Genomic DNA, 25803 nt, shown 5'->3' on the forward strand with positions numbered 1-25803 from the left:
GAGAGTTCCTTTGGGAGCAGATTTAGAGTCGCTTCTCATTGGAGGGGCTCGCTTTTTCCTGAGCTGCCAGACGCTGCAGGCTCAACTGAGGCGCGGAGGTGCAATTCAGGCTGGTGAAACAGTGGAGGAAGGCAGGGACAGGCGGGGCTAGTGCGGCTCTGCAGCGGATCACAGGCACCAACACACACAGCGCTCTCCCGCCGCCCCCTGCTCGAGCCTCGCTTCAGCTAACCGGGGCCACAGAGACGCGGACAGGGAGTGGGGGACCGAGGAGGGGCGAGGACAAGGCAGGAACCGTGAAGCAGAGGAAAAGCTGGAGCGGAGCTGGTATTTCACCTGAGAAGTCTGCCCCGCATCCCGAGGCTCAAACCCCCTACAGCTGCACCGCTGTCGCCTGCTGGGAGAGCACGGCGCCAAGGAACCCTCGAGTCCCGCTCCCAAGTCGTTCTGTGCTCGGCGCGCCAGGATCCTTCCGGTGGGGGGCAGCGCGGTGCCCTCAGGAAGGTGCGGAGCTTGGGGGACTGGCGTTGGCGCCCGTCGTGGTGCCCCAGGAAAAGTAGGGGCGAGGAAAACCGCCTTCAGGGAAGAGTGCGAGGCCAGGCTGCCGCTGCCGCCGGCCGCGCCGCCTCCTGCGCTCTCGCCTTGGGTGAGTGCTCGGCTTTAGCGCACCGCCGCGTCTCTGCAGCGCTCGGGGGCGGCCTGAGGGCCCCGGTGGCGCCCGCGGAAACTCAGCGGCCCGTGGACGGCAGGCGGACGCGTCTCCGGAGTCCGGAGCGGGGACTCTGAGCCCGGAAGGCGCGGGTAGGGGCTGCTGTACCCGTGCCCGGCAGACATGCCTTTGGGCGGGATTTGGGCCAAAAGATAGGAGGCGGGAGCGCCGGAGGGAGCCGGGAGCCGTCCCGCGGGGCGGGAGACCGGGGAGCGGCGGGGAGGGGGGGAGGGTCTGGTCCGAGCAGGTAGCGCCGCTTCGGCAGCCCGGCGAGTTGGCAGGTGGGGTGGAACTCGCTTGTCAACTCATCAATCTTAAAACAGTCAGTTTGGGAGCGCTGCAGGATAGTCAGGAGGGCTGCGGGAAGGCAAGAGGGGGCCCCCGGGATGCCGGTGGTGAGGGAAGAAAAGAGCGGCCTCGAAAAGCTTGGGGGCACATTTGCGCTCGGGTTCCTGGTCCTTGCAGCCCTCCTGCCTTGAGTGTGGGAGCACACTTTTTTTGTTTTAAGACTCAGCGTGGAGAGAAAGCCTCCGTCCCAGGGGAGGAGAGGCGTCTGCGGGGGGCAGAGACCGCAGCTACCTGCCGGGTGCGCCCCCCGCCCCAGGCACGCCGGCGTTCGTCCCCCCTTTCTCTCCCGCTCCCACCTCCTCATTGGTGCTGGTTTGCAGCGCTCGGCTCCTGCGCCTTCGCTTCGCGTTTGAATCTGGCTCGCCCCTCCGTATTATGTCTGCACTCCGAAGGAAATTTGGGGACGATTACCAGGTAGTGACGACCTCGTCCAGCGGCTCGGGCTTGCAGCCCCAGGGGCCGGGCCAGGGCCCGCAGCAGCAGCTTGTGCCCAAGAAGAAGCGACAGCGGTTCGTGGACAAGAACGGCCGGTGCAATGTCCAGCACGGCAACCTGGGCAGTGAGACGAGCCGCTACCTCTCGGACCTCTTCACCACCCTGGTGGACCTCAAGTGGCGCTGGAACCTCTTCATCTTCATTCTCACCTACACCGTGGCCTGGCTCTTCATGGCGTCCATGTGGTGGGTGATTGCCTACACTCGGGGCGACCTGAACAAAGCCCACGTCGGCAACTACACGCCCTGCGTGGCCAATGTCTATAACTTCCCTTCGGCCTTCCTCTTCTTCATCGAGACCGAGGCCACCATCGGCTATGGCTACCGCTACATCACCGACAAGTGCCCCGAGGGCATCATCCTCTTCCTCTTTCAGTCTATTCTCGGCTCCATCGTGGACGCCTTCCTCATAGGCTGCATGTTCATCAAGATGTCCCAGCCCAAGAAGCGCGCGGAGACCCTGATGTTTAGCGAGCACGCGGTGATCTCTATGAGGGACGGAAAACTCACGCTCATGTTCCGAGTGGGCAACCTGCGCAACAGCCATATGGTCTCCGCGCAGATCCGCTGTAAGCTGCTCAAAGTAAGTGCTACCCGCCCCCTCCCCACCTGGCGACTGCCAGCCCGCAAACCTGGGAATTAACTCACCTGAGAGCCACCCTCAGGCTCCTAGTCTTGCCTAACGCCCCAGGTAAACTTCCTTGTTTGGGAGCTGGGGAGGGGGTGGGGGACTGGGCAAAGAGAGTACAACCGATGGTTCTGTTCTTTTCCCACCCACTCTCGTGCTCTTATTTATTTTATTTTATTCTTATTTATATTCATCGGATGTATTTGTGTCACTTTCTGGACAAGTAACACCAAAGGAGTGGTGTTGGCTCCTGGACCTCTGAGGTACACGAGTGCCCTGTTCTCCTTCCTACCCTTGCTGCTTTGCTCTTTAGAGAGCTTTTGAGTTGTTGTCACTAGGCTACTCCAGTAAACTTGAAGTATTAAAACTAAACAGCTTTTAGTTTGAAGAAAAAGGTGCTGAGATTGCTTTAATTTTCACTTAGGGCTTTTCTTTCTTTCTTTTTCTTAATTTCTTTTCTTTCCCCCTAATAGTATTTAGCAGGTGGATTATTCCTTCAGACCCAAGAACATTGATTCTAACTCTATCTGTGGTCATCTTTTTTAACAAGTACACAAACCAGAGAAGCAGTTTATAAAGTGGAAAAACAACACCTGGTTGTTTTCAAGTTTTATTTTTACCAAATATTTTCCTAGAGAAATATTCTGTGAAAGCGTGAGTGCTTTTCCTGTAGAGTCTCTTATTAATTTTATTCTTAATTGCCTGTTTCTATGAAGCCTTTGTCAATTACAGATTTCACTTGAAGCTTTTCAGCATCCATTAAAGAAGATTGCTTCCTACCATCAGCAGTGTAAATGCTAAAAGAAATTGCTCATGGAGTGATTATTAAAGCAAGGTCCGTCTAGTCGTTAGAGGGCACCACTACAAACAAGAAGAGAAGCCCACTCTAATCACTCACCCAATTAGAGTCTGGGAATGAGGGATACAAGCCCAGTTCTCTATGCGTTATTTACAATCCATCTTTTTGAGGGATTTGCCTTAGATAGTTTTCAGATGTTCATAAATTGAAAAGATGACCTCAATACAGTCTTAAAAATTTATCTGAGATTGCATGGAAAAATCATAGCCCCATTCAGAACTTAGCATTAATAAAATGAAAATCTGAAATATTTAAGTTGAGATTTTGCCTTTGAGATTTCAATTTTACTCTACAGGTCTCTATCGTTTTACACAACCTCAGTTTATATGGTAGTTAAAAGTGGTCCAATGTGCTTTAAAAAAAATTTGGCTCTTGTGTCATTTTCATTACTCATTTACAAGGTCTTACCCTAATTATTCTTGACCATCTTGCTCAGTATAGTGTCAGACTTAAAGCAGCTCAGTTGTCCTGTCACTCCACATCATATGCATATTTACTATGCTACAGACAGTAAACAAACTAACTGTGTATAGCTTACTGGAAAATTTTCAACCTGGTTCTGCTGTATATGTTAATTAAGATAATTGTGAATAAATAATTTGAGTAGATCATATTCTTTATAATTAACTCCAATGGGCTGCATGTAATTTTTTTTTTTTTTTTTTTTTTTAAATTTAACTTAGTATATCATGCTATGGACCACATTTGAACTGAGTTGTTTGGATCAGGCTAAACATGTTGTAGACATGTTTGTTGCAGGGGTGTCTGTTGTATGTGCCTATTTCTATGAATAGAACAAGATATATAACCTCTCTTTTTAGGTTAGGCCTACCAGCAACACTTTGTAAATGTAGTGCAAAAGTCTCTGGCGTGGAATCCATGTTCATGTGTCACTTTGAGATTTTTACTGAGGAGTAGTTTATCATCTTGATTGGTGTATTGGAAACTTAAAATTAGACTTTAAAGGTCAGTTATTGCTGTTCTCTAGTTTTTCAAACATATAAATACGTTTATTAAAACAAATATCTTTTTGAGGAAACATATTTAGATGTTTTTAGACTATCAAATTTTATTTTAACACTCAGAAATAATTAGAATTAATCTACATAGTAGGTTTTGTTTTTTGTTTTTGTTTTTTTACAAAGTTGTAGTGACTCTGAAGCACCCAGTGTCTACACTGGTTCAGGACACTGATAGTGATTTTTATGCAAGTACCACATATACCACAAGGAGTGTCCTGATCAAACAAAAAAAAAGATTTCCATTGTTGGCAAACTTGGAGCAAGGTGCTATATTAACACAAGGTGATAAAAACATCTAATTAAAACAATATGTATAATGTTCTTATAAAATTATTTACTTTTGATTTGTTGGGAAGATGTCAGTGCTAAAAGTAAAAATAATTGGCATGTGGAGTCAATTTATATTTAAACAAAATTATGGTGAAATTCTGTCCTGCTTTTTTTGTGAGGGGAGAGGGTTGATCAGTGGCAGCTCTTCATCCAACCAGTTACTGGAGTTTGCTTGAAGTTGATTTGTCCTGTAGCCATGGTGATTAAAATGAATTCTCATAGCTCTTGTCATTTCCTTAGACTTCATTTAAAAGGAGCCATGTTTTATTAGGAAACTAATAACATTCAGCAAAATTAGAGGGAAGATTTGCCTTTAATAAGTGACTCTCATTTTCTTTTAGGGACTGAGATGAAGTGACCCAAAACAGCCAACTATATTTTTAAAGAGAAGCTATACCAAGATCTTAAAGCAGTAATATTTTGATATTGGTCTTATACATCCTTACTAAATATTATTACACATATTCAGCTTCTTCTCTTAACCCATGTTTGACATTTTAAATGTAAAATTTATGTATCTTTAATACAGAGAAATACATAGAATTTTAAGGCAACAAAACCATAATATTTACTAATAGTAATTAGAGTCTATATGAGTTCTTCCTATTACCTAATTTAATTTCATTTATATTTTTCTATTGCTGTTTTCTTATTTGCAGAATAAAAGCTTATTTATCAGTATTAATATAAGAATTATATTTGATGATTTAAAGCACTTCTATTCTTGTAAAGAATAGAAAAGTAAGAACATGCATGTGGCTTTCTAATCCTTGCTACTGTGAAGTTTTCTGTGCACTTTTTTGTTTTTTTTGAATTCTGTGTCTTGATGGAAGTTTTTCTCTTATAACTTCTCTAATTTTTAATTGTTGTTAACTTATATGAAAGCAAATTTTATTTCAACTCTATTCCTGTCTTCCAAGCTTGCAAATACTGAAATTTATTTCAATATTTAATTATAGATTTTCCAACTTTATGCCTGGAGTGATCAGTCCTTTTTCTACTTAGAAAAAAAGAAAGCAGATTACATAAAAATTTAAGAGTATAATTGGAAGTTATTCTTTAAAATTTATAATGTTATTATGAATACAGCTATAGAAAGCTCTTTTAAGATGAATGTTCTTTCTCTTTTCCTCTTTTCATCCCCATGTTGATGTTTTATTTGAATTTTCTATTTATTTTAGTTGTCTTTTTTTTAACCTAAAATATAGGAACTAATGAATAGCATGGTCATGTTAAGTTAATATAACATCCAGTTTAAAATTTTAATAAAAATGCCTGGATTAAGGAGTTGAGACTAATGGTTGATACATTGGACCCTGTAATTCGGTGTTGGGTTTAAAGGATTTGGAAATCTCACTCCTTCCTACAAATCTAATACTAATGGTTGACTGGCCTAGACTTCCATCTTATTAGGGAAAGATTTAAACTTTTTGATACATTATTCAAGAATTTGCACACTTATTATCCAGAAGCCATCACAGTTACATGTATACATATGTGTGTGTGTATATATATGTAGACACTCAGTCAAACCTTATTTACATAAAGTAAACAAAATAAATTATTGTTAGATCCATATTTTGAAACTAAGAGGTAAGGATAAATTTTTCTCATAGAAGTATAATTTTATATCTTCATATTTTTATTCATGGCATATAGTCATCGTCTTCCTTTCCTAGGATGTCAGCTATGCAACCCTTAACTTTCACCTAATGAAAGGTAATGATGCCCAGTTATCTTCTAATATATCACATACATTATTTTTATACTCATCTTTTCTATTCTCCATTTATATGGATACTCAAAATTGGATGCTATCTAGTTCCCTCATATGAATGTGATCCAGTGCAGATGCAGTAAAAACCAAAATTGCATCTGCAAAACTAACAAGCTCGTCATTCCCTTCATATATCTTAATATTTTGTTAATCTTTTAACCACAGTGATTCCTGGACCACTTGATTCCTGATTTTTTTCATATATTTATTAGTTTGTCTTCATTCCATACCTTGCACTTTAATGCAATTATGGTTTTGACTCTATATGACCCTATTTTGTATGACTGACTCTTCTCTCCAATTGGTCTTGGTCAATTTGCACTTAGTTTTAATCTTGAGATCATTAGTTATCTCCTTGAAAAAATTAATTCACAAGTGAATATCTATTAAAAAACTCTTCTTCTGAACATCATACAAGTGGTTAGTAAAAAGATTCAAGGAGTCTAAGACTGAGTACCCCAGAACTCTTGGGGCTAGATCTTATAATGGTCAGTGAGTTTTTTTAGGTGGGTTTATTGTGTCTTTAAAAAAAAAAAAAGTACAGTTTCTATGTAGTCTAGCTTTGCTTTCTCTGACACAAGTACAATAAATCTGTAATAGGTATAGAACTTGGGTTCTTTTTAAAGACTGTAATTACTATTCTTCTTTTAAATAGTAGTAATATGTTGTTTTGTTTGTTTTGTTTTTTATTTTTCATATGGTTCCTGAAAAAGACAGGGTGGCTTGTGCTCAGGGGAATACAGTGTGAACAGAAATAGGGACATAAAGACCCAAAAATAAACAGTAGTAGGTAAGAACAAATGATGAAGAGAAGCAGGAAAAAGCACATGGTGGATTTGAGGGTGTTTGGTGAGTAGGAGGGGAATGTGCAAGTAGGGTTACAAATCCTGTCCACAGTTATTATTATAAATTCCATAAAAAGTCCTCAAGGAATTATAAAGCTGTTCTTTCATTTAAATGGTATAGAAGCCTCACAAAATTTATTACAAGATAAATTACATTCCATCTATAAGTTACTTTCTTTTCATAAAAGTGAACATATTTTTATGGGATAATTGGCTTAGCATTAAAAATCTTTATTTTAGCCTTGACGTTGGTCATATTTTTTTCCACCTGAGTATTGATGGAATTTCAAACTTAAGGAGTCAAAAGAGGGGAGTTCCCTGGTGGCGCAGTGGTTAAGAATCCTCCTGCCAATGCAGGGGACACAGGTTCGAGCCCTGGTCCAGGAAGAGCCCACATGCCGCAGAGCAACTAAGCCCATGTGCCACAACTACTGAGCCTGCACTCTAGAGCCCACGAGCCACAATTACTGAGCCCGCGTGCCTCAACTACTGAAGCCTGCGTGTCTAGAGCCCGTGCTCCGCAACAAGAGAAGCCACGGCAACGAGAAGCCTGCGCACCGCACCGAGGAGTAGCCCTCGCTCGCCGCGACTGGAGAAAGCCCGCGCAAAGCAACGAAGACCCAAAGCAGCCAAAAATAAATAAATAAAATAAATAAATTTATAAGAAGTCAAAAGAAATGTACAACTGTAGAAAGTCCAGATGAAATTCTAGGTCCACACTTTCTTCTACCTGACTTTAATTTTGGTCTGAGTCACAAAATCATTGCCAGAAATGCTTTGAGTCACAAGGCATTGTTGTTCTTTATCCTGGTACCTGCTTTTGGCTCATTTCCAAATGTTAGATTCCACATAGTACTCTGACCTCATTGCATGTAATTTTCTTTCTGACTTCAGCATATATTCAACAGACACACACACACACACACACACACATTGCACATTTAAAGAGGAGAAGTGACATTACAGATAAAACGGTGGGGAGGTGGTAGGCAAGAAGGGCTGCCCTCTCTGTCTTCAACTACATTTTCCTTCTTTTCCTTTCTGGACCACTGGCCCTCATTACCTTTTCCAGTAGGTACGTGTGAAAAGTGGTGGTGGGTGGATCACGCCTTAGAATATTATGGAAGTACATCTCAAGTCAGATGTTAGAGATTAATTTTTTTTTTTCTCAAAATTCCCCTAGCTTCCCTCTGAGCTAGGAAAGAGCACAATGGCTATAATTAGAACACAGTAATGGGTTGGAGAGATGGGAGAAAGGCAGCAAAGAGATTGATTGTATTGGTGAAGTGTGTCCCTGCTGAATGAATGTGGGCAACTGATCACAAATCTCCCAGAAGGCGGATAGCGAAATGTGGATCTACTTATGCCAAGGGCAGTTCTAAATGTGTATCCCAGAGCGGTGTGTGTGTGTGTGTGTGTGTGTGTGTGTGTGTGTGTATGTGTCTTTGTCTTTGGATACATATGCTACAGTCCTTTATCTGTAATAAGAAAGCTATTTGTCTGTAAAGTACATGATGATAATAATCCCTTCCAGGCATCTGTGACTTTTGATTCCTTTTCCACCTGTAGTCAGAAGTTGTAATTTATTATCTTGCAGGGCTTTTTGGACTCTAAGGGAGTTCAAAGTCATTTGACATTAGCTGCTTCTTTGAAATTAGTACATGTGACTATAAAATGAGGCACAAACCTTAAGTTCTAGACATATATCCATGTGGCATATAATTAAAGTGTGTGTAAAAGAAATACTACATTTCAATAGCAATATTTTTATTACAAAGAATAACTTAGAAATTATTGCCAAAATCTAAATTGCACACAATCATTTCAAAAAATCCAGGAGGTTCTACTTATAATGTTTTTGGACAACAAATTTAAACAAACTTTATGCCTTAGAGTTCCTTGATTTTTGTCTTAACTCTCAGAATTTACTATAATGCAACCAACCAGAAAGTCTTTAAAATGGCAGAAAAATCTTTATTTCCTTCCCCAAAATATTTCATACAATTGATAATAAAAGTTGTATGTTAAGTTATTCTCAAGTGCTAGTGTTTTCAAATTATGTTCTAAATTTTTAAGAATTACCAATTTTCCATGAACTGTTTTCCCTTCCACCTTTTCCCCACTTATTTATTCAATAGTTTCAAGATTCTAAATGATTGTTTCATCAAGTAAAGTCAACCTTAGAAATTTTAATAATTTATTGCATCACTCTTCACCTTAAACAGTTGTTTAGAATTGTTGATCTCGACCGTATCTATTTACGTATTATCCAGGAAAAGATCATGGCTCTGTGTTCCCTTTTGGAATTAGGAAGCTTATAGAACCAGAGGAGATAATGTAGACCAGGGGCAAACTGCTCTACTAATGAAAGATTTCTTCTTTTATCATAATTCTTAAGATGACATAATAAATAAAGGTTAAATTGGTTTTTACCTACATTTTTTTCTGCCTATTATCAAAATTTCTGGGTGAAATATGGTAATTGGTATCTAAATAAGAGAACTAGAAATGGATGAAATATCATTGCTACTGATTTATTACATACTCAAGGTACAGATCACAGTTTAATTTTATAAAGGCACATCCATAACTCCTCTTTTTCCTTTGTATCTTTTATGTATGTGTTACAGTTCCTTGAACAAAAGTTCTCTAACTCCACTTACACAAGTTGAGAGACTATAACTAACATAGGCTTCTTTTCCCCCCTTGTTCCAGAAAAATCTCTGGAATTGCCCCAGAATTAGAAACGCCTATATTAGAATTCCTTGTAAACCTAGAGTAGAATGTGCATGCTTCTGCAAATGTATTTGGTAGATATATGTCAGGTTCTGGAACCTGTATTTGTACTCGTATTTGGCTGAGTATTGATAAGATAACCTTGCTCTGCCCAGGAGCTCAGACTTCAAACAATTCCAGTGCTCCAGGCACCTGCCAAACACCCTTCACTCCTCTAAACAGAAAAGCTTTCTCTTTAACTCACAGTGAGTAATAGGCTTCCCAGTCTATTACAGAGTCAGAGAAGCAAACAAAAATCAGGGAGGTAAGCATATTGATAGTTGAAATATCTGTTGGCCTAACAAAAAGGAAGAAGAAGTGAAAGATAAGATTGTGGATATATGTAGTACCTCAGAGTCATTTAAAGTAAGATTAAATTTATCCACTGGAAAATAATTTTCAGTGACTATGTAGGGAATTTCACTTATCGGAAAAAGATGTAAGTGTGGAAAACATCTTTCAAAGAAATGAAGTATTGCTTTCCCCATAGTATCACAAAATAGGTGCAGTTGTCAACTTTGTTTCTGCCAAGACTTGGATAGGATATAAAGCATTTGGGAAGGGGTATAGGCATAATTTTGAGTATATGGAACACATTTTTAAAATCGGAAGATAACGTGGAGTCTGGAACGTTATGGACGTTAATGGAACAGATTCATGCATATTTAAGTCTAAATTACCTACATATGAATTAACTGCTTTGCTAAAAATAAAATATTTCTTATTCTAGGTTGGCATTCTCCTGATAGCCTGTTTCTAGGCCACTTCTTTTCATGGGTTATTGAATGAGCAGAGGATATAGAAGCTAAAGGCTACTCTAAGAATGAGGCGCAAGTATAAATAACAAATATATAAGTAAGGGAGATGTATTTTAGCCTTGGTGTACATATATAAAAATTAGAAAAATATATCTTCTTTGGGGGAAATTATTTTAAAATAAATGGGAAACTGAGTTTAAAAATTATGTTTTTGAATATTTTTATTTCATGCAGAAAAAGCAGAGCTTAGAATAGTTGGTAAAATGACCCAAATTCTGATCACTAATTATAAATGTCAGAATACCACCTTGTGTTTATATAGCACCTGTTTCTTAGTAGGTGAGAGAACAATGACCCAGGATTTTTGTTTTTATTTATTTTTGTTTTGTGTTTGACTTTTATTTTGTTACATTAATCAATACATGTTATACAACTGTGTATTTGCAAAGATGCTGGTCTCATCTGTATTTTACCAATTTGAGAATATATATAGAAAGATAAATGAATTCTACTGGCTTAGAAATGACTAGTTTTCTCCAACATTGGTTGTTAGAGCTGCTGTTTTTATTTTTGCACCATCAGGTTTTTCCATGTTTTTTTTTTTTTCTTGTCAGTAATCATTTTCTTCTTCTTTTTAAATTTTTAATCAACTAGTAATAAGGCAGAGAAGAAAAATAGTCTCAATATTTTCATTGGACTTTTTTTCTACACAAATAAAACTCCTGAGTATCACTAATTACAAAGTAGCCTCTCTAATTGACTAGTTCTGCTTTTGAGACTCTGCAATTGCTGTGGTAACAATTTGCCACCAACTTGGAACTCTTGGTTTTGTTTTGCTGTGGAGGACAGCTTACTAAACCATATTTTTCAGTGTTTTCAGGCTCCTTTACAAAGCCAGTGTCTTTCCGGGAACTATGAAAGTGAGGATTTTGTCTTCAATCTACCGATTCATTGGACAGACCAGTGTTGCAGAGTCTGTTTTGTTTATTAAATTTGCTTTGCAAAGAGTCTCTTAAAATATATTGGATTCTTCCAAACCCCATTCAACCAGCAGCAAGCCTCCCTCCACCCTGATTTTTTTAACCCAGCTTTTATTTTACCAGCATCATCATATAAACTTGAATATTTGCTTATCGTGATCCTTATAAGTAACATACATGAAAAATGAATAGAAAAGAAAGATAAGTTTATTTTCATGGTTTGCTAATTGTTAATAATCGCATTTAATTTTTTTTAGCATGCAAGCAGTTTGTTGAATTAAGCTTTACAGTGACTTATACTGATACTGAGTGCCACTGCCATATGAAAGTTTTAGTAAACTACAAGTTTGTCTAATACAGATTTTTTAAACTGCATTTTGATTTAAAGAAATTCAGTTGAGCACAAATTTTTACTAATTTTACAATTCATAAAATAGAGAAATAACTTTAATGCAGTTTATTACTAGTAGTTCGAAAGCCATAGTTAACAGCATCTGCCTTTATTTTTATTATGTGAGCTGTTGTGTACATAACATTATTCAACATGATAACATCTTCACTATTCTATTCTAGTTTCTATCTATTTGTTACTTTTCAAAGGTTCTGGGAAAATAAATCATTATGTTTGCTTTGTAATAATGCAATAAATCTGTTTTTAAATTATGATCAACCTTTTTTAGCTTTAACAAACTCCGTAAGAATTGCCTACTTATTTGCTTTGGGAGGAAAAAACATCTGGCGTGTAGTGCATTATCATTTAGTGATTTATGTCAAGCAGTAGCACATATACACTTAGTTCCACAGTTTGTGTTAACAGCCATTGTTGGACCAGGCATTTCTCCAAAGCTCATGAGTTAGGGACTGGTAATTATAGTAAGTCGTGTATTATAAATAATGCATGTATGTTCCACATGAGCTATGTGGGATTTCGGCCCATTTGCTAGAACATAGCTGCATAATGATTTGTTTGGATTTTGTTGCAGATGATTGATGGTGCAGAATGTTGGCAATGATGTAAATTACTGTTGGGCTGCCTTGCAAATTTCAGTACAAGTGGTGATTTCTTCTCTTTTTCTGTGTGCTTGTCTAGTCTCGGCAGACACCTGAGGGTGAGTTCCTTCCCCTTGATCAACTTGAACTGGATGTAGGTTTTAGTACAGGGGCAGATCAACTTTTTCTTGTTTCCCCCCTCACGATTTGCCACGTGATTGATGCCAAAAGCCCCTTTTATGACCTATCCCAGCGAAGCATGCAAAGTGAACAGTTCGAGATTGTCGTCATCCTAGAAGGCATTGTGGAAACAACTGGTGAGTAAAAACATAGATATGTCATGAAGTTTCTTTATTCCATAATAACATTATATTATATGCACAATACCTATCATGGTTTGGGCTAAATGTCTCAGCTCGCAATAATGAAAGTAATGACTTGTCTGTTATTTCTTTGTAACATTAAGTTGATACTGCTTTGAAAATGAAGATTTACTGTTGTGATGATTGCATTTGTAATGTTAACTCAGAAATACTTACTGCAAAAAAAAAAGAAAAGAAAACTGAGATGACTCCTAGAAATGATTAGGATGTTCTAGTTTAACTGCAGACTTGGATTTCCTATAATCATATATTTTTTAAAAGATTTAAGGTTAAAATAAATTCAGGGTAATTAGTGAGCAGCCTGAACTCAGCATGCATATTCTTGCCTTAGGGATGGTGATTCGGGTGTCATTGATAGAGCTTTGATATGCTACTATATGCAACCTCAGTGGAAAATTCCCTGTGTGTGTGTGTGTGTGTGTGTGTGTGTGTGTGTGTGTGTGTGCGCGCGCGCGCGCGAGCCACACTAAAGTAGCATTTTAATTTCAAAGTGGGTCAGTAGATTTCCCCAGCTGAACCTTGACCAAAAATTTTTTGAAAAGAAATTTTCTTCCTTTTCGGCTCTGGTATAGCTATGTGCTGTATGTTACTTCTTAAGATGTGATATAGCGTTGCTATGCTGCAATACCCGCAGTTTGCTACTCTCTGAGGAGAATAAGGTTGGCAAAGGAAAGAAACAATAAATCAGAGTATATTATTTGGGGCCTAAGCATTGCCAGTTGGTTTGGAACCTGCTGGATGCTTGAGACTAATAATGGAATATTTACATAATTATATCTATCTATCTTGAGTTTTACCCTTGCTACAAGTAGTGAGAAAGCAAGAAATATTTTAGCTTTTAATTTTTTTCTACCAATATCATTCTAATAATCTTAAAGTGCTAGTTATTATGTATAAACTATAGCATTGAAAGTAACATTGGCAATAGCATAGATACATTCAAGCCTTATATCAAGGTGGGAGACGTTACATAATGAAAGAATCTCCCACCTTGATATAAAGCTTTGTCCAAGTAGCAGGGGGAGGCAAGCCATTGTAATCTTATACATCTGTTGCATAACACCGATTTGAAATTTGGGCAAGATTCTTAATCTCCGTAAACTTTTTTTCCCATCTCTCTAAAAGGAGAATGATATAATAACCACCTTGAAGCTACCTGTTGTATTACTATTATTTTATTATCATTAGTGCTTCACTTTAAAATTTAAGGTTTTTGAAGACAGTGAGTAAAGACTTAATTCATCAATCTATATCTGGGATTTGATTTCTGTGGACAATTTCATGGTTTAAATTCTCCAGTTTTTTAACTTAAAATTGAATTGATGTCATAGTATATTTCTAAAGTATCATATATTGATAAATAATGAAACCAATTTATAAAGGCTTCTAGTTCAAGAAATCTTTACATTTAAATTTTAGTTTTTATTTGTCCCGTTTATTGAAGTAATAATATATTGTTAGAGCTTAAACAGCAGATGTTTTTATTGATTTATTTTTATAGCATATGGTTCTATCTTTGACACAGCTGGTTATAGTTTATTAATTGCTTATTATTATTCTAATCACTGCCACGAGTGAAGTTTCTGTTTCACTTGACAGTCTTAGAAATCTTTCACTAGTTCTATCTATCTATCTATCTATTTATCTATCTATCTATCCATCCATCCAACCATTTTTCCTACTTATCTCTGGTTAGTGTGTATTTCTTAAAAATGAGAAAATTTTTCTATAAAATCACAGTGCAATTAAGAAAAAAATCAGGATATTAAACAATGATACAGTGCTATTATTTAGCTCATAGTCTACCTTCACATTTTATCAGTTGTCCTAGTAGTTTCCATCTTAGCCCTTTTTTCCTGGTTCAACATCAATTTAAGGATTATGCCCTCATTTGTTTACTTGTCTTCTCAGTAATTTCCATCTTAGCCCTTTTTTCCTGGTTCAACATCAATTTAAGGATTATGCCCTCATTTGTCTACTTGTCTTCTCAGTCTCATGATGAAATAGTTCCTCAGCCTTACTTTGTGTTCTTGACCTTGATGTACTTGAACAGTACAGGCCAGGTATTTTGTAGAATGTCTCAATTTGGATTTGTCTGAGGCTTCCTTATTCATTATTTATTTTTTTGATTTTTGACTTCTACATAGGCATCTTAAGGGAATATTGAATCAGGTTGTTTTTAAAATACACCTATGTATTCTTGACTTAACTGATGTGTCTTCATCAGATTTCAGAGGATCATGGTTAGTAAATGATATTCTACATAAAGTCATTTGGAGTTCGTAACATTAAATTACTCATTAGGACTGTAGATTTCATTTTACCATTTTCTGCCCTCTCCCCCCCCTCCTTTTTTTTTAATTATGAACTGGCAGAGACTAGTTTCCACAGAAAATGTGAAAACTTGACTGGAGACTGAATTTCTTATTTAGAGATTGCCTTTTATGGAGAAAAGATTAAAGCCTGCCTCCTCTTAACCTCTTAACTAAGCCTGTTTTCTAGATTTAATATAGCAAGAATAACAGCAAAAACATTACTCATAATTTTTAGAATTTATTTTGTGGAAAATTTATGTGACATTTTGTTTGTGTATATGCCCTAACTGATTAAATCACACATGTTTCAAACTCTGAAAAATCTGTCTATATTTTCTGACCTCCCTGAGTCTGGTAAAAATAACATAAACATTCTTATGTCCATATGATCATTTAAAGTTATACTGAGATTTATTTAGATTCATTTTTCAGGATGTTTCCTCCTTTATCTTCCCATTCACAATACTTTCTCATAGTATTTATTGCTTGGAATAAGACAAATATGATCTTTTGTGATGTTTTGAGACATCAATAATACCATTTTAGCTCCAGTGTTTTTTGTATACAGGCTTGTGACTAAATGTTTACTCAACAATGTAACTTTCCATCATCATATTTAACATTAAAACACCAAGTTTTTTTTATCGTTCATTCATTCACTAGACAAGTAACTGAATGTATGCTGTGTGCCTGGAAATATTTGAAATACTGGCAATGTAATGGTGACCAAGACAGGCAGAATCCCTTTCCTTATGAAAGTTATATTCTAACTGGAGGAGGAAAACTGCGAAACAAAACAAAAAAATAAATAAGCAAGGTATTATCACATAATAATGTGTCAGGAATAAAAACTAAAACAAAACAAGGTTATGGAACAAAGAGTGCATCCCAGGCTTAGGTTGACAGTTAGGAAAGGTCTCTCTGAGAAGGTGACACCTAAGCGGGGACCTGCCTGTCGAGAAGGACCTCCTGGGCCTGTCTGGAGGGAGAACACAGCAGGGGCTGAGAAACAGCTGGTACAAGGGTCCTGAGTCGGGAACCAGCCTGATTGATTCCAGGAACTAAAAGAAGGCGGTGGTGGTTGGAGCAGAGTGAACAATGTGGAGAGTGGGGTGAGGAGAAGTCCGAGAGGTCGGGGGTGGGGTGTGGGTGCACCTCTGCACTACAGATGATTGCATCGCATCAACAGCGAGTGCTGGGATTCGATTCAAAAGCAAAGCCTGCATTTACATGCTAGAGTAATAATTTAATAATCTCAAACTCTATATAACAAAATAAAACACACATTTTTTCCCCTAGTGGATTGCATGCAGTTTATTTAAAACCCAGTGACCCCAATGTCTAGGGAATGCGTAAAACTTTAGACCGTTACCACTTTTTTGTATTAACAGTACTACCCACATGGTCCCCAGCCCCCAAGACAGGCACATAATTGCTCACTTTGCTGCGGTCCTCTGATGAGAATCTTCTGATCTCATTTAGTTTTTGCTTCTTCCCTTCCTGTAGTCTCAGCGGGAGTGATAGTGGTGGTGAGGAGGGGGATGAAAAATTAGAAGCTTTCTCATTTCCTTGAGAGTTTCAGCTTCCAGCTCAGGACTTGCAATAATTACTTTCCCCACTTCCTTGGCAATACTCCTCACTGATCAGGTTCAGGGATTGTTGCCTTCTCTGCTTCAAATGAGTTGGACTTTCACTTCCAACAAGGAACACGGCATTTGCCTCTTCATGAATAACCTTTGCTTCTTGGCTCAGGTAGCAAATTTCTAAACATAGGTTACCTCTAACTGTTGCTCTCTTTGCTGATTCTCCCAGGGGGGAGAGCACTGCTAGAGGCAAACAGCATTGCAGATTTGGCTCATTAGAACTCGATGCTTTCAAACTTCAATCTGCTCTCTGCTGCTATTTGGCAGTCTTCTTAATTGTCTTTTCTGCACTCCCAGGCTCTCTCCCCATGGGATCTATTTTAGACCTTTTCTCTCCTTCCATGCCCCCAGTCCCAGCTGTCCTATCCCTTCCTAGGCCTACTACTCTCCACCTAGTTTATCGAAAAGAATGTGACACTTCAATTTGTATACATTTTTTTTTACTCTCTTTATCCTTTTCTCATGGTTGTCTCCCCTTTTTCTTTGCTGGTGTCTGTGAGGAAAATGTCTTTATTCTTCTCCAAAAGCACCTGCTTTATCGTCATGTTTATTACCTGTGACTCAAGCGCCAAGACTTACTATACCTAATACCTAAAATCCCTTTGACTCTTTTTGTTCTCAAACATGTCCAGGTCTTTCTTCATGAAAAACGTAATCCGGTTATTTATTCCTTTATACTCAAGGTTCTTTCTGGGATTCAGAGACACCACATTCTCCCTCTCCCTCTTTTTCTGTTTCTTCTAATTTTTATTTTCCAGGTGTTCCTTATACCCTGCATGTCTCCCTCTTCTTATAAATTTTTCCTGGATCTCTGCCCTTGACTTCTTTCCTCTTGAATCTAGACACTCGATTTTTAAAAATGAACCCACAAAGTATGCACAAGTCCATTATTTCTTTTATCTCCAGCTATGAAATCTCTCACCTGCTGTGGCTTTATATATGCCATCAATTTCCAGCACATTTGTCCACTCGGATGTCACTATTTTAATTCAGAGTCAACTTGTCTAAATACCAAGTAATCATCTTACCCTCAAATTACATCCTCGTCTGGAAAGTTTGTCCCTATTAATCATGGCTCTTTTGTCGAAGACCTCCTCCCCTTTTCTTTCTTTTTTACATCCAATTAAGTTGTTCATTCCACAATATCTGTTGAGCACCTATTACAGGCTAAACAGTATTCTAGACCCTGGGGACACATTAGTTAACAAGACACAATTCCTGTTCTTGTGGGTATTTATAATCATATATGGAAATCAGACAGCAAAATGAGGAAGTGCCTCATTTAGAGTGTTAGAAAATAAGTGCTATGGAAAAAAAAGTAAAGCAAGGCAAGAGGGTTTGGGAGTGTAGGGAAGTCAGGGTAGGCTGCAATGAGAAGGTGACATTTAAGCCCAAGCAAAGTATCCTGAGTAAAACAAATCCCTTTGCTTTGAAGGGGATTTCAGGTAGAGGTTCAGCAGTTGTAAATGCTCCAAGGGAGCAGGTACCTGGCTTCTGCTCTCTGTTAGTGGTGTCTCTGTAATTCAACTCTTCCTCTGAAAGTTCACATGATAGTACGTCTAAATCACAGTAGTCGTCTCGGGAATGGATTTAGCATCTGCTTACATGCAGATTGTGCGCTACTGAATGTTCGCCTGGTGAATGTGCTTACAACACTACTATCATGATATACCTGCGCTCAAAAATCCCTGATGACTGCCAGTCAAAATGCATGTGTTCCTTCCTGAGACAGTTAGGCTGCCCTGCTTACTGTAATGTCCATACACTGGGGCTCACTGTTGATTCCCATGTCTGCGATAATACCATTTTCACCACCTAGGATAGCATTTCTGTCTTCTCTTACATGGCATAAGAACTGCCATATTTGTTCAGTCTTCCCTGGGCACTTTAGTCCATGTGCTTTCCTTTAATCACTTATTTAAAATACTGTTTTTTACTATGAAGGGGCTATTAAATACATGCTCATTATAGAAAAAATTTTAAAAATACAAATATGCAAAATAAAAACCTTACTCTTATTTTCAGCTACTATACCGTTAATGTATTGGTCATTAACCTTTCAGGTGTCTGTATTCAGATATATTGTTATATTATGCTACATGTACTGTTTTATAACTTGCTTTATTGTATAATATGTTTTTAACCTCTTTCATGTCAAATTACAGTTCTACACCATTCATCTTAATGGCTTTATTGTAGGCCAATTATGTATCTATCTTAATTTTTATTACCTATCTCTTGTCTGGAATTTTTAGGCATTTCCTTTTTAATGAGATACTCTATAGTCCATAGTTTAAATTTATTTACCACCAACTTTACTATTTTATATAAATTCCTAAAGATGGAATTCCTAGGTAAAGGGACATATACATCTGTTGGTTTTTAATATCTATTTCAGGGTTGCTATACAGAAAGTTGGTACCAATTTACAACTGGCTATGAAGGTGCCTATTTCCTCATACCCTTGCCAACAATGGATATTATAATTGGTTTCATTTTTGTCTATTTGGCATTATTTTATTCTTTTTGATTACTAGCAAGGTTGAAATTATGGTATCTATTGGCTATGAATTTTATTTCATGAATTCTCAGTCACTATTGCTCATTTTGCTTCCAATTTATTACTTGCATAAATTGCTTGTAAAATTAGCACATTATTTTGAAAAACCCTGTCCCTAGTAGTCTGTCTACTATTATTAAAATAATTTCTTTATATATACATGTATAATTTTTTCACATTCATTTCTTATGTGCTTTATTACATCTCCAGATAAACTGTAAACTGCCAAGATTGATTGAGGACTTTGTTTTGAGGCTGTATTTTTTTTTAAATGTATATCATAGGTTGCAGAAAGTAGTAGATACCAGTAAACACTTCTGATCTGTTTGTTATTATTTTAAACTGATTTTAATAGAGTTGCTCTCTTTTCATAAGCTTGCTTTCTGAGTCATAAATTGTTTTCTTATAGGAAATTGATCAACAAATGCTTGTTGATTATCCGTATTATAGTAGGTGTAAGACAGTACAAAGATGATTAAGGAGGAAGTCCACAGTCCAAAGGGAGAAAGAAGTTGAGCTAAATTGAGTGTTAGCAATATGTGCTCAAACAGATGTTATGTCACGCTACAGTATAGGCCTAGAGTAGTGGTCCCGGATGGATTTGTTCTTAAGGAGTCTGAGAAAGCCCCCCGCCCCCCGGCAGAGGACACAGCATGAGGTGAGACAGGAAGGTGAAGGAGAAGGTCATACAGAGGGTAAGGAGAGCTGGGTGTTCTGGCCCAAGGGACAGCAAATGAGAATTCATTTTGTTAGAGGAGTCAAATCATTTGGTATGGTCTGAGTAGAGGACAGGCGGAGGGGAATTGGCTGGAGATGAGCCTATCCTTGAGGCATGGTTTGAACCTAATCCTACAAGCGATAAAGCCCTTGAAGGACTTGAAGCAGGAGAATGCCATGATCGTATTTGTAAGATTCAAAGATCCCTCTGGCTGCAGGTGGAGGATGGATTGAGTGGGGCTGAGACCGGAGACAGACCAGGTGTTAGCTGTTACAGTAGGCCAGACCAGAGATAATTGGGTCCTGCATGAAATTGCCTGACTCAGGCAACTATGTGACTGTTGAAAGTAATGAAAAAGGCCTCTGGTTCCAAAACAGTTACTTATAATTAAACAAGAATGGGAAAAAGTGCTCCAGGATCCTTCCCATTGAAGTTCCGCAGGTTACTTAGAAGAAGCTGAGACACCCAGAGAAACAAAAAGATAAATTGAGAAAAATAAATAAAACAGCACGAACAAGCCACTGACTCTTCTCCTGACTAGTGAAAAAACAGTTGGAAATTTCCTAATGAGTAAATCACAGAGCAGAAGCTCAGCTTGTGAATAATTGAGATGTGCCTACAATTTTCCTCTATGAATGATCCTACAATATTTAGCTTTATGAGTTGTAATTAGTCGTTACACTTTAATGATCCTCCGGAAGATAGGGATCGGCAAACCCCTAGTGTTACTGCAAATGAGCTAGCTCTCTCCTGACCATTGGAAATTTTCTTCATCCTTCCTTATTGCAGGTTCTGAATCATTAGCCTGTGAGCTCCTTGTATCTGTTGTAGTCAGGACCTAAATCAGGGATGTCTTGTTTACCTCTCTGGTTTCCCTATTCCTGCCCAGATTGCTATTACCTTTTAAAGTAATTGCTGGTGTTTCAGAAGACTTACCTTATCAAGTAAAAGTCCATGACCCGTGGATCGCTATATATTGGAAATCTCAAACTACCCTCCTCCAAATAACTTCTATGATTATATATATATTTTAATATTTATTATTTCTTAATTGTGGTTGTTTTCTCTTTTAGAGATACCTTTTCAATAATTTGAGTCAAAACAAAACTCAAATTTTTGAGAACCAGAGTCTTTTTTAATATAAGGGAATTTTTTATGAACAATTCCTAAATAAAATCCTAGTTTATCGTTTTCTTTTGATAGGCTGTTATAGACGTTTTTCCAGAGACTTTAAAAAATTAATGCCTAAATATTGAGGCATGAAGTAGGATGACCAACTATCTCCATTGGCCTGAAACTGAAAGGTTTTCTGGGGCATGAGGCTTTCAGTGTTAAACCAGGAACTCTGAGCAAACTGGGATGGTTAGTCACCCAACTTAGCAGTCAGGAATGTTAGTTAAGCCTTCCTAGACGTCTGCTTCAATTTAATGGAGAAGTTTGCTTCATTGGTAATGGAATAGGTCTTTTCAAACTTATGATTGGAGTTACTCTACTGTTTTCCACATTCCACATTCAACATTGAAGCCTCAAAAATACATAAAAAGAATATTTTCACATGTCATTGTCTCTATTATTTTCACTGCTATCTTGTATAGAATATTTAATTAATACAATCCTTAGCATTTTAGAATGAAGTTTCTCATTTCTTGTGCCGGAGGGTGGTATGGGTAAATTACTGGGGATGAGGTGAGTTGGGGAGGGTTGACACTATATTTGTCACAATCTTGCCTATGGCAGATATGATAAAAGAAGTCAGCAAACCTTGTAGATAATCAAGCTAATTGTTAAATGTAAGCAAGGGGGATTGTCACTGGGGGAAACAGTTTTGGTTAAGATGTGGGTAGTCCAGTGACAAGGAACTTCATAGTTTAGACATTAACTAAGTAATTTTCAGAGATTTTCAAGGTAAAGTCCTGGTACTACCTGCATTGGAATCCCATGGGAAGCTTATTAAAATGCTGACTTTGGAGCCTTTGCCTAGACTTACAGTGTTCAAATATCTGATGTTTGTGAACCAGGAAATTTGCATTTGTGATAGGCACCCAGGTGATTCTTATTAAGAACATTAAAGTTTGAGAACTACTCAATTTCAGCTAGTAAAGCCACTAATATTTATTGAATTAACTACTCAGCTGAAATATTTTGGACTAATTTAGCATATTGGCATGTGGTAAAAATGAAAGAGAACATAGCTCTTTAAATTTCTGAGGTCTTCAGAGATGAAGCTTTTTTTTTTAGAATGTGTATATATTTATTATAAATAATTGGCTTATACAATTATGGAGGCTGGTGAGTCCAAAATCTGTAGTGTGGGCCAGCAGGCTTGATACACAGGAGAGCTGATAGTGCAGATGAAGTCCGAAAGCATTCTTCTGGAGAATTATCTGTTGTTCAGCAAGGACACTCTTTTTGTTCTACTGAGGCTTCAGATGAGTGGATGAAGCCCACCCACATTATGGAGAGCAATCTGCTTTACCCCAAATTCACCGATTTAACTGTTAAAGAGATGAAGCTTTGTGTCGATTCAGACTGTGCTGATCAATGTAGCCAAATGCAAATTAATGTGGGTGGAAAATGGTGAAAATCAGGAGTATGAATTAAAATGCATTGCTATTCATCATCATAAGGAAGAACAAGATGTGATAGCTATTGTGGAACATTGTGTGAAGATGTAATATAAATACCAAACAAGGATGTTAGTGCCACTCACTGCTGGAGAGAATTCTGATCATTGAAATCACTACACATGGATTTGACCAGAACACTGCATGCAAGTATTTACCGTTTCATAGAGGGATTATCATTATGCTTACTGCAAAGTTCAAAAGGACAATTTTTTTCATAATTTTACACTAAGACTAATGCTGGCTATTAGTCATTAAAGCTAAACTATTTGAGGGTTTTGTTTTCTGGGGTAAATATTGTGGAGATTGCAGAGATTAAAGAGAAATATGCTTTTAATAGGAAATGGATAATGAGTAAGATTTGAGATCCAGATGGAGTGAGTTTATCTTGACAAATAAGGATTCTAGACCCACTTTGCATTGCTTCACTTTGATTAGTTACTACTTTGTTCTAGGCTCTATTTGAAAAAGAGCTAAGATCAGTGACCCATTCAGCTCATAGAGGAGAGCTCAGAACTGCAATTCAAGTGGGAAGTCATGGCTGCCGTTGTTATTGTTGCAGTGGAAAATGAATGTTGAATAAAATAAAAATATATGAAGTTATTTTATAAACTGCGACATTTTAATATTTATTAATGATGGTAACAAAGTGCCGTTACAACATTGAGAAGCTCTCAGCATGGGGCAGGGGAGGAAGGAAGATGATTAATTCTTTGTTGTCCAAGGATGACTTACCTTTGTAACCTACATTGTGTTGGTTATAGGTGGGGTGTATTTGCTGAATGTCTTGTGCCAAAAATATACTCATGAGCCTGAAAGTAGCTCTAGTTATGATTATTCCTGCTGCCTAGTTCAAAGAAGAGTGATGTCTAGACTATTTCAGAGGGATGATTAGATCTTAAAGGCTTTTGACGAAAGAGCATCTTAGTCTTCCTAAATTACTGTCAAGCAAACTTTTCGTACACCTGTAAATAATTTTTAATTTAATTTAGGCCTCTTATTTTATTTTATTTAATTTTATTTTTATTTTAGATTTCTTGTCATTTAAGTTGGAAAATGTCCTGACGGTAGTTTTCAAAGCCCTATTTAGGCACATGTAGTACCAACTCTGTCGCATATCTCAACATTTAGATACAGGTAAAATCTGAGTCCATGAGAGGAAAACTTTCTTCCAAATACACATAATATGAGGGGATAACTTTGGGAAGTGAAGAGCGCAGGGTGCTTTGATGATTATAGAACGTTTCGACCTTAGGAACTGAGTGTATGTCTGTGTATAAGCTCCCAGCACTTTTTTTTTAGTACTTTTTCGGTGCTAAGGGTTTACTTTCTGACTCATGCTCCTGATTCAGCAGTTCCCCAGAAATGGCTCCAATCCTTCCATATTTGGCAGCACTACTTAGAGAATACAGAGAGAAAATGATGTAGCCTCTTTGTATGTGTGTATTTATTCAGATTAGCATTATCGGTTCCAAAAATGTTTTAACATGTGTTATCTGTTTCTTTCTGGTTTTGCTTTGCACTACATTTCTCCCAGTGGCTTTTTTCAAATATGCTTCATTACCCTCCATTTTAATTTGTATACATTAAATGCAAAGGTTTGTTAAGCTTATTTGGATTATTCTCTTCATTTAGTTAAGGTTTTAACATTTTATAGCCTGTAAATTACAAAATGGTAGCGACTCACCATAATCCCTTATCAAAACGTTTCGGAGTCTTAAGTTTTTAAGGCCAATTTGCTAAAATCGAGGACAGACTTTGGTCTTGAACTTTCAATGTCTCTCTTATGCAATACACTGATGGTCTATTGTTTTTTATTCAGTTATTTACTATTGTTTAAATTCAGTCTAACAAGCTCAATTTTGCTTATCTTTTAAATATGTCTAAAACCTTACTAAAGAAGGGACCTAACCCTTACAGAGTGCCCTCCTATACTCCAGGTTCTACTAGACCAGTACTACAGATATCAGTTAAAATATTGTACCTTATTTGAACCGATCATTTAATCATATCTGCCCAATATGATGTCTTCCCTGGCTTGGATATGCTTGGTTAAATCTAATATGCTATTTTCAGCTTCAAAGAAACATATTTCTTCCTTTTCTTTACACTAGAAGCCATAATATTATCGGAACCAGAGAAAGTTGAGAGGAAGAAAAAAAAGGCACATTTATGATTTTTAAAACTTAGCTGTCACCTAATTGAATAATAGAATTGGAATGATAGTTTTATAAAGATAAAGTGCACCTTAGTAATAATCTAGTTAATTCGGAAATGGAAACTCTGATTCAGTGAGGTAAAACAACTTGCCCATCTTTTCAGAACCAGTTGGTGGAAGAGTCTGGAATATATTTTTGCACTTTGACTCTTATTGTGGCATTCTTCTCATCACCAACAATGATTCACTTATCTAAATGCAATTCTTGCTTACCTTCTTCAAAATAATTTATAATGATGGAGATTATAATTTTTTGAGACATGTCAAGGATTTTCTCCCTATTACTAGAGTTTAAATTTTAGATCAGGTCAGCTAGTTGCCTAGCTGAGTAGAGGGGAAGGCCAGTCAGGAGATATATGCCTTATAAATAGGCCTGGTCTTGAACATCATTGCAAAGTCCTTTTCTTGGGTAAATACAATACAACTGGTAGTTATTGAGATCATCATATTTTTCGATAACTATGTATTAAGCAACCTCTGTATTTCAAGCAAAGTTCCAGGCACTGGGTACACAGTGATGAATAAGAAAGTCTGAGGGCCCCAGCCAGCAAAACTCATGATCCAGTGAGAGATAACACTTACCCAGGCAGTGAGAGTAATGTAAACTGGGAAATATACCATGTTAGTGGGAGATGTGTAAAGGCCACAACCTATGCTTAGAAAGGATAAGGGAGTTAGCTAGGCCAAGAGGGGTGGAAAGAGTATTATTGGAAGAGTGAACAAAGTTGGAAGAGACCTCAAGTGTAACAGAAACAGAAAACTTGCTTTGTTTAAGGTACTGAATGATATTCACATGGTTAGAGATAGAATATATGTAGGGTAATGGA

At 37.7% G+C, this 25803-nt stretch overlaps 1 protein-coding gene across 2 annotated transcripts in view; it reads left to right on the forward strand.

The window, feature by feature from the left end:
* The first annotated feature begins 1028 nt into the window (after positions 1 to 1028).
* The window catches only part of KCNJ3 (potassium inwardly rectifying channel subfamily J member 3), a 175335-nt gene continuing 150560 nt past the window's right edge, over positions 1029 to 25803 (forward strand). The window contains exons 1-2 of one of the 2 annotated variants that reach the window (XM_061200229.1): positions 1029 to 2134; positions 12616 to 12832. In XM_061200229.1, coding sequence (XP_061056212.1) covers positions 1433 to 2134; positions 12616 to 12832 — 919 coding nt within the window. In that variant the 5' untranslated portion in view covers positions 1029 to 1432. The remainder of the gene's footprint in view (positions 2135 to 12615; positions 12833 to 25803) is intronic. The other variant, XM_061200239.1, reaches the window with a different exon arrangement.

The sequence above is a fragment of the Eubalaena glacialis genome, chromosome 1, assembly GCF_028564815.1.
Source record: "Eubalaena glacialis isolate mEubGla1 chromosome 1, mEubGla1.1.hap2.+ XY, whole genome shotgun sequence".
NCBI classification, from domain to species: domain Eukaryota; kingdom Metazoa; phylum Chordata; class Mammalia; order Artiodactyla; family Balaenidae; genus Eubalaena; species Eubalaena glacialis.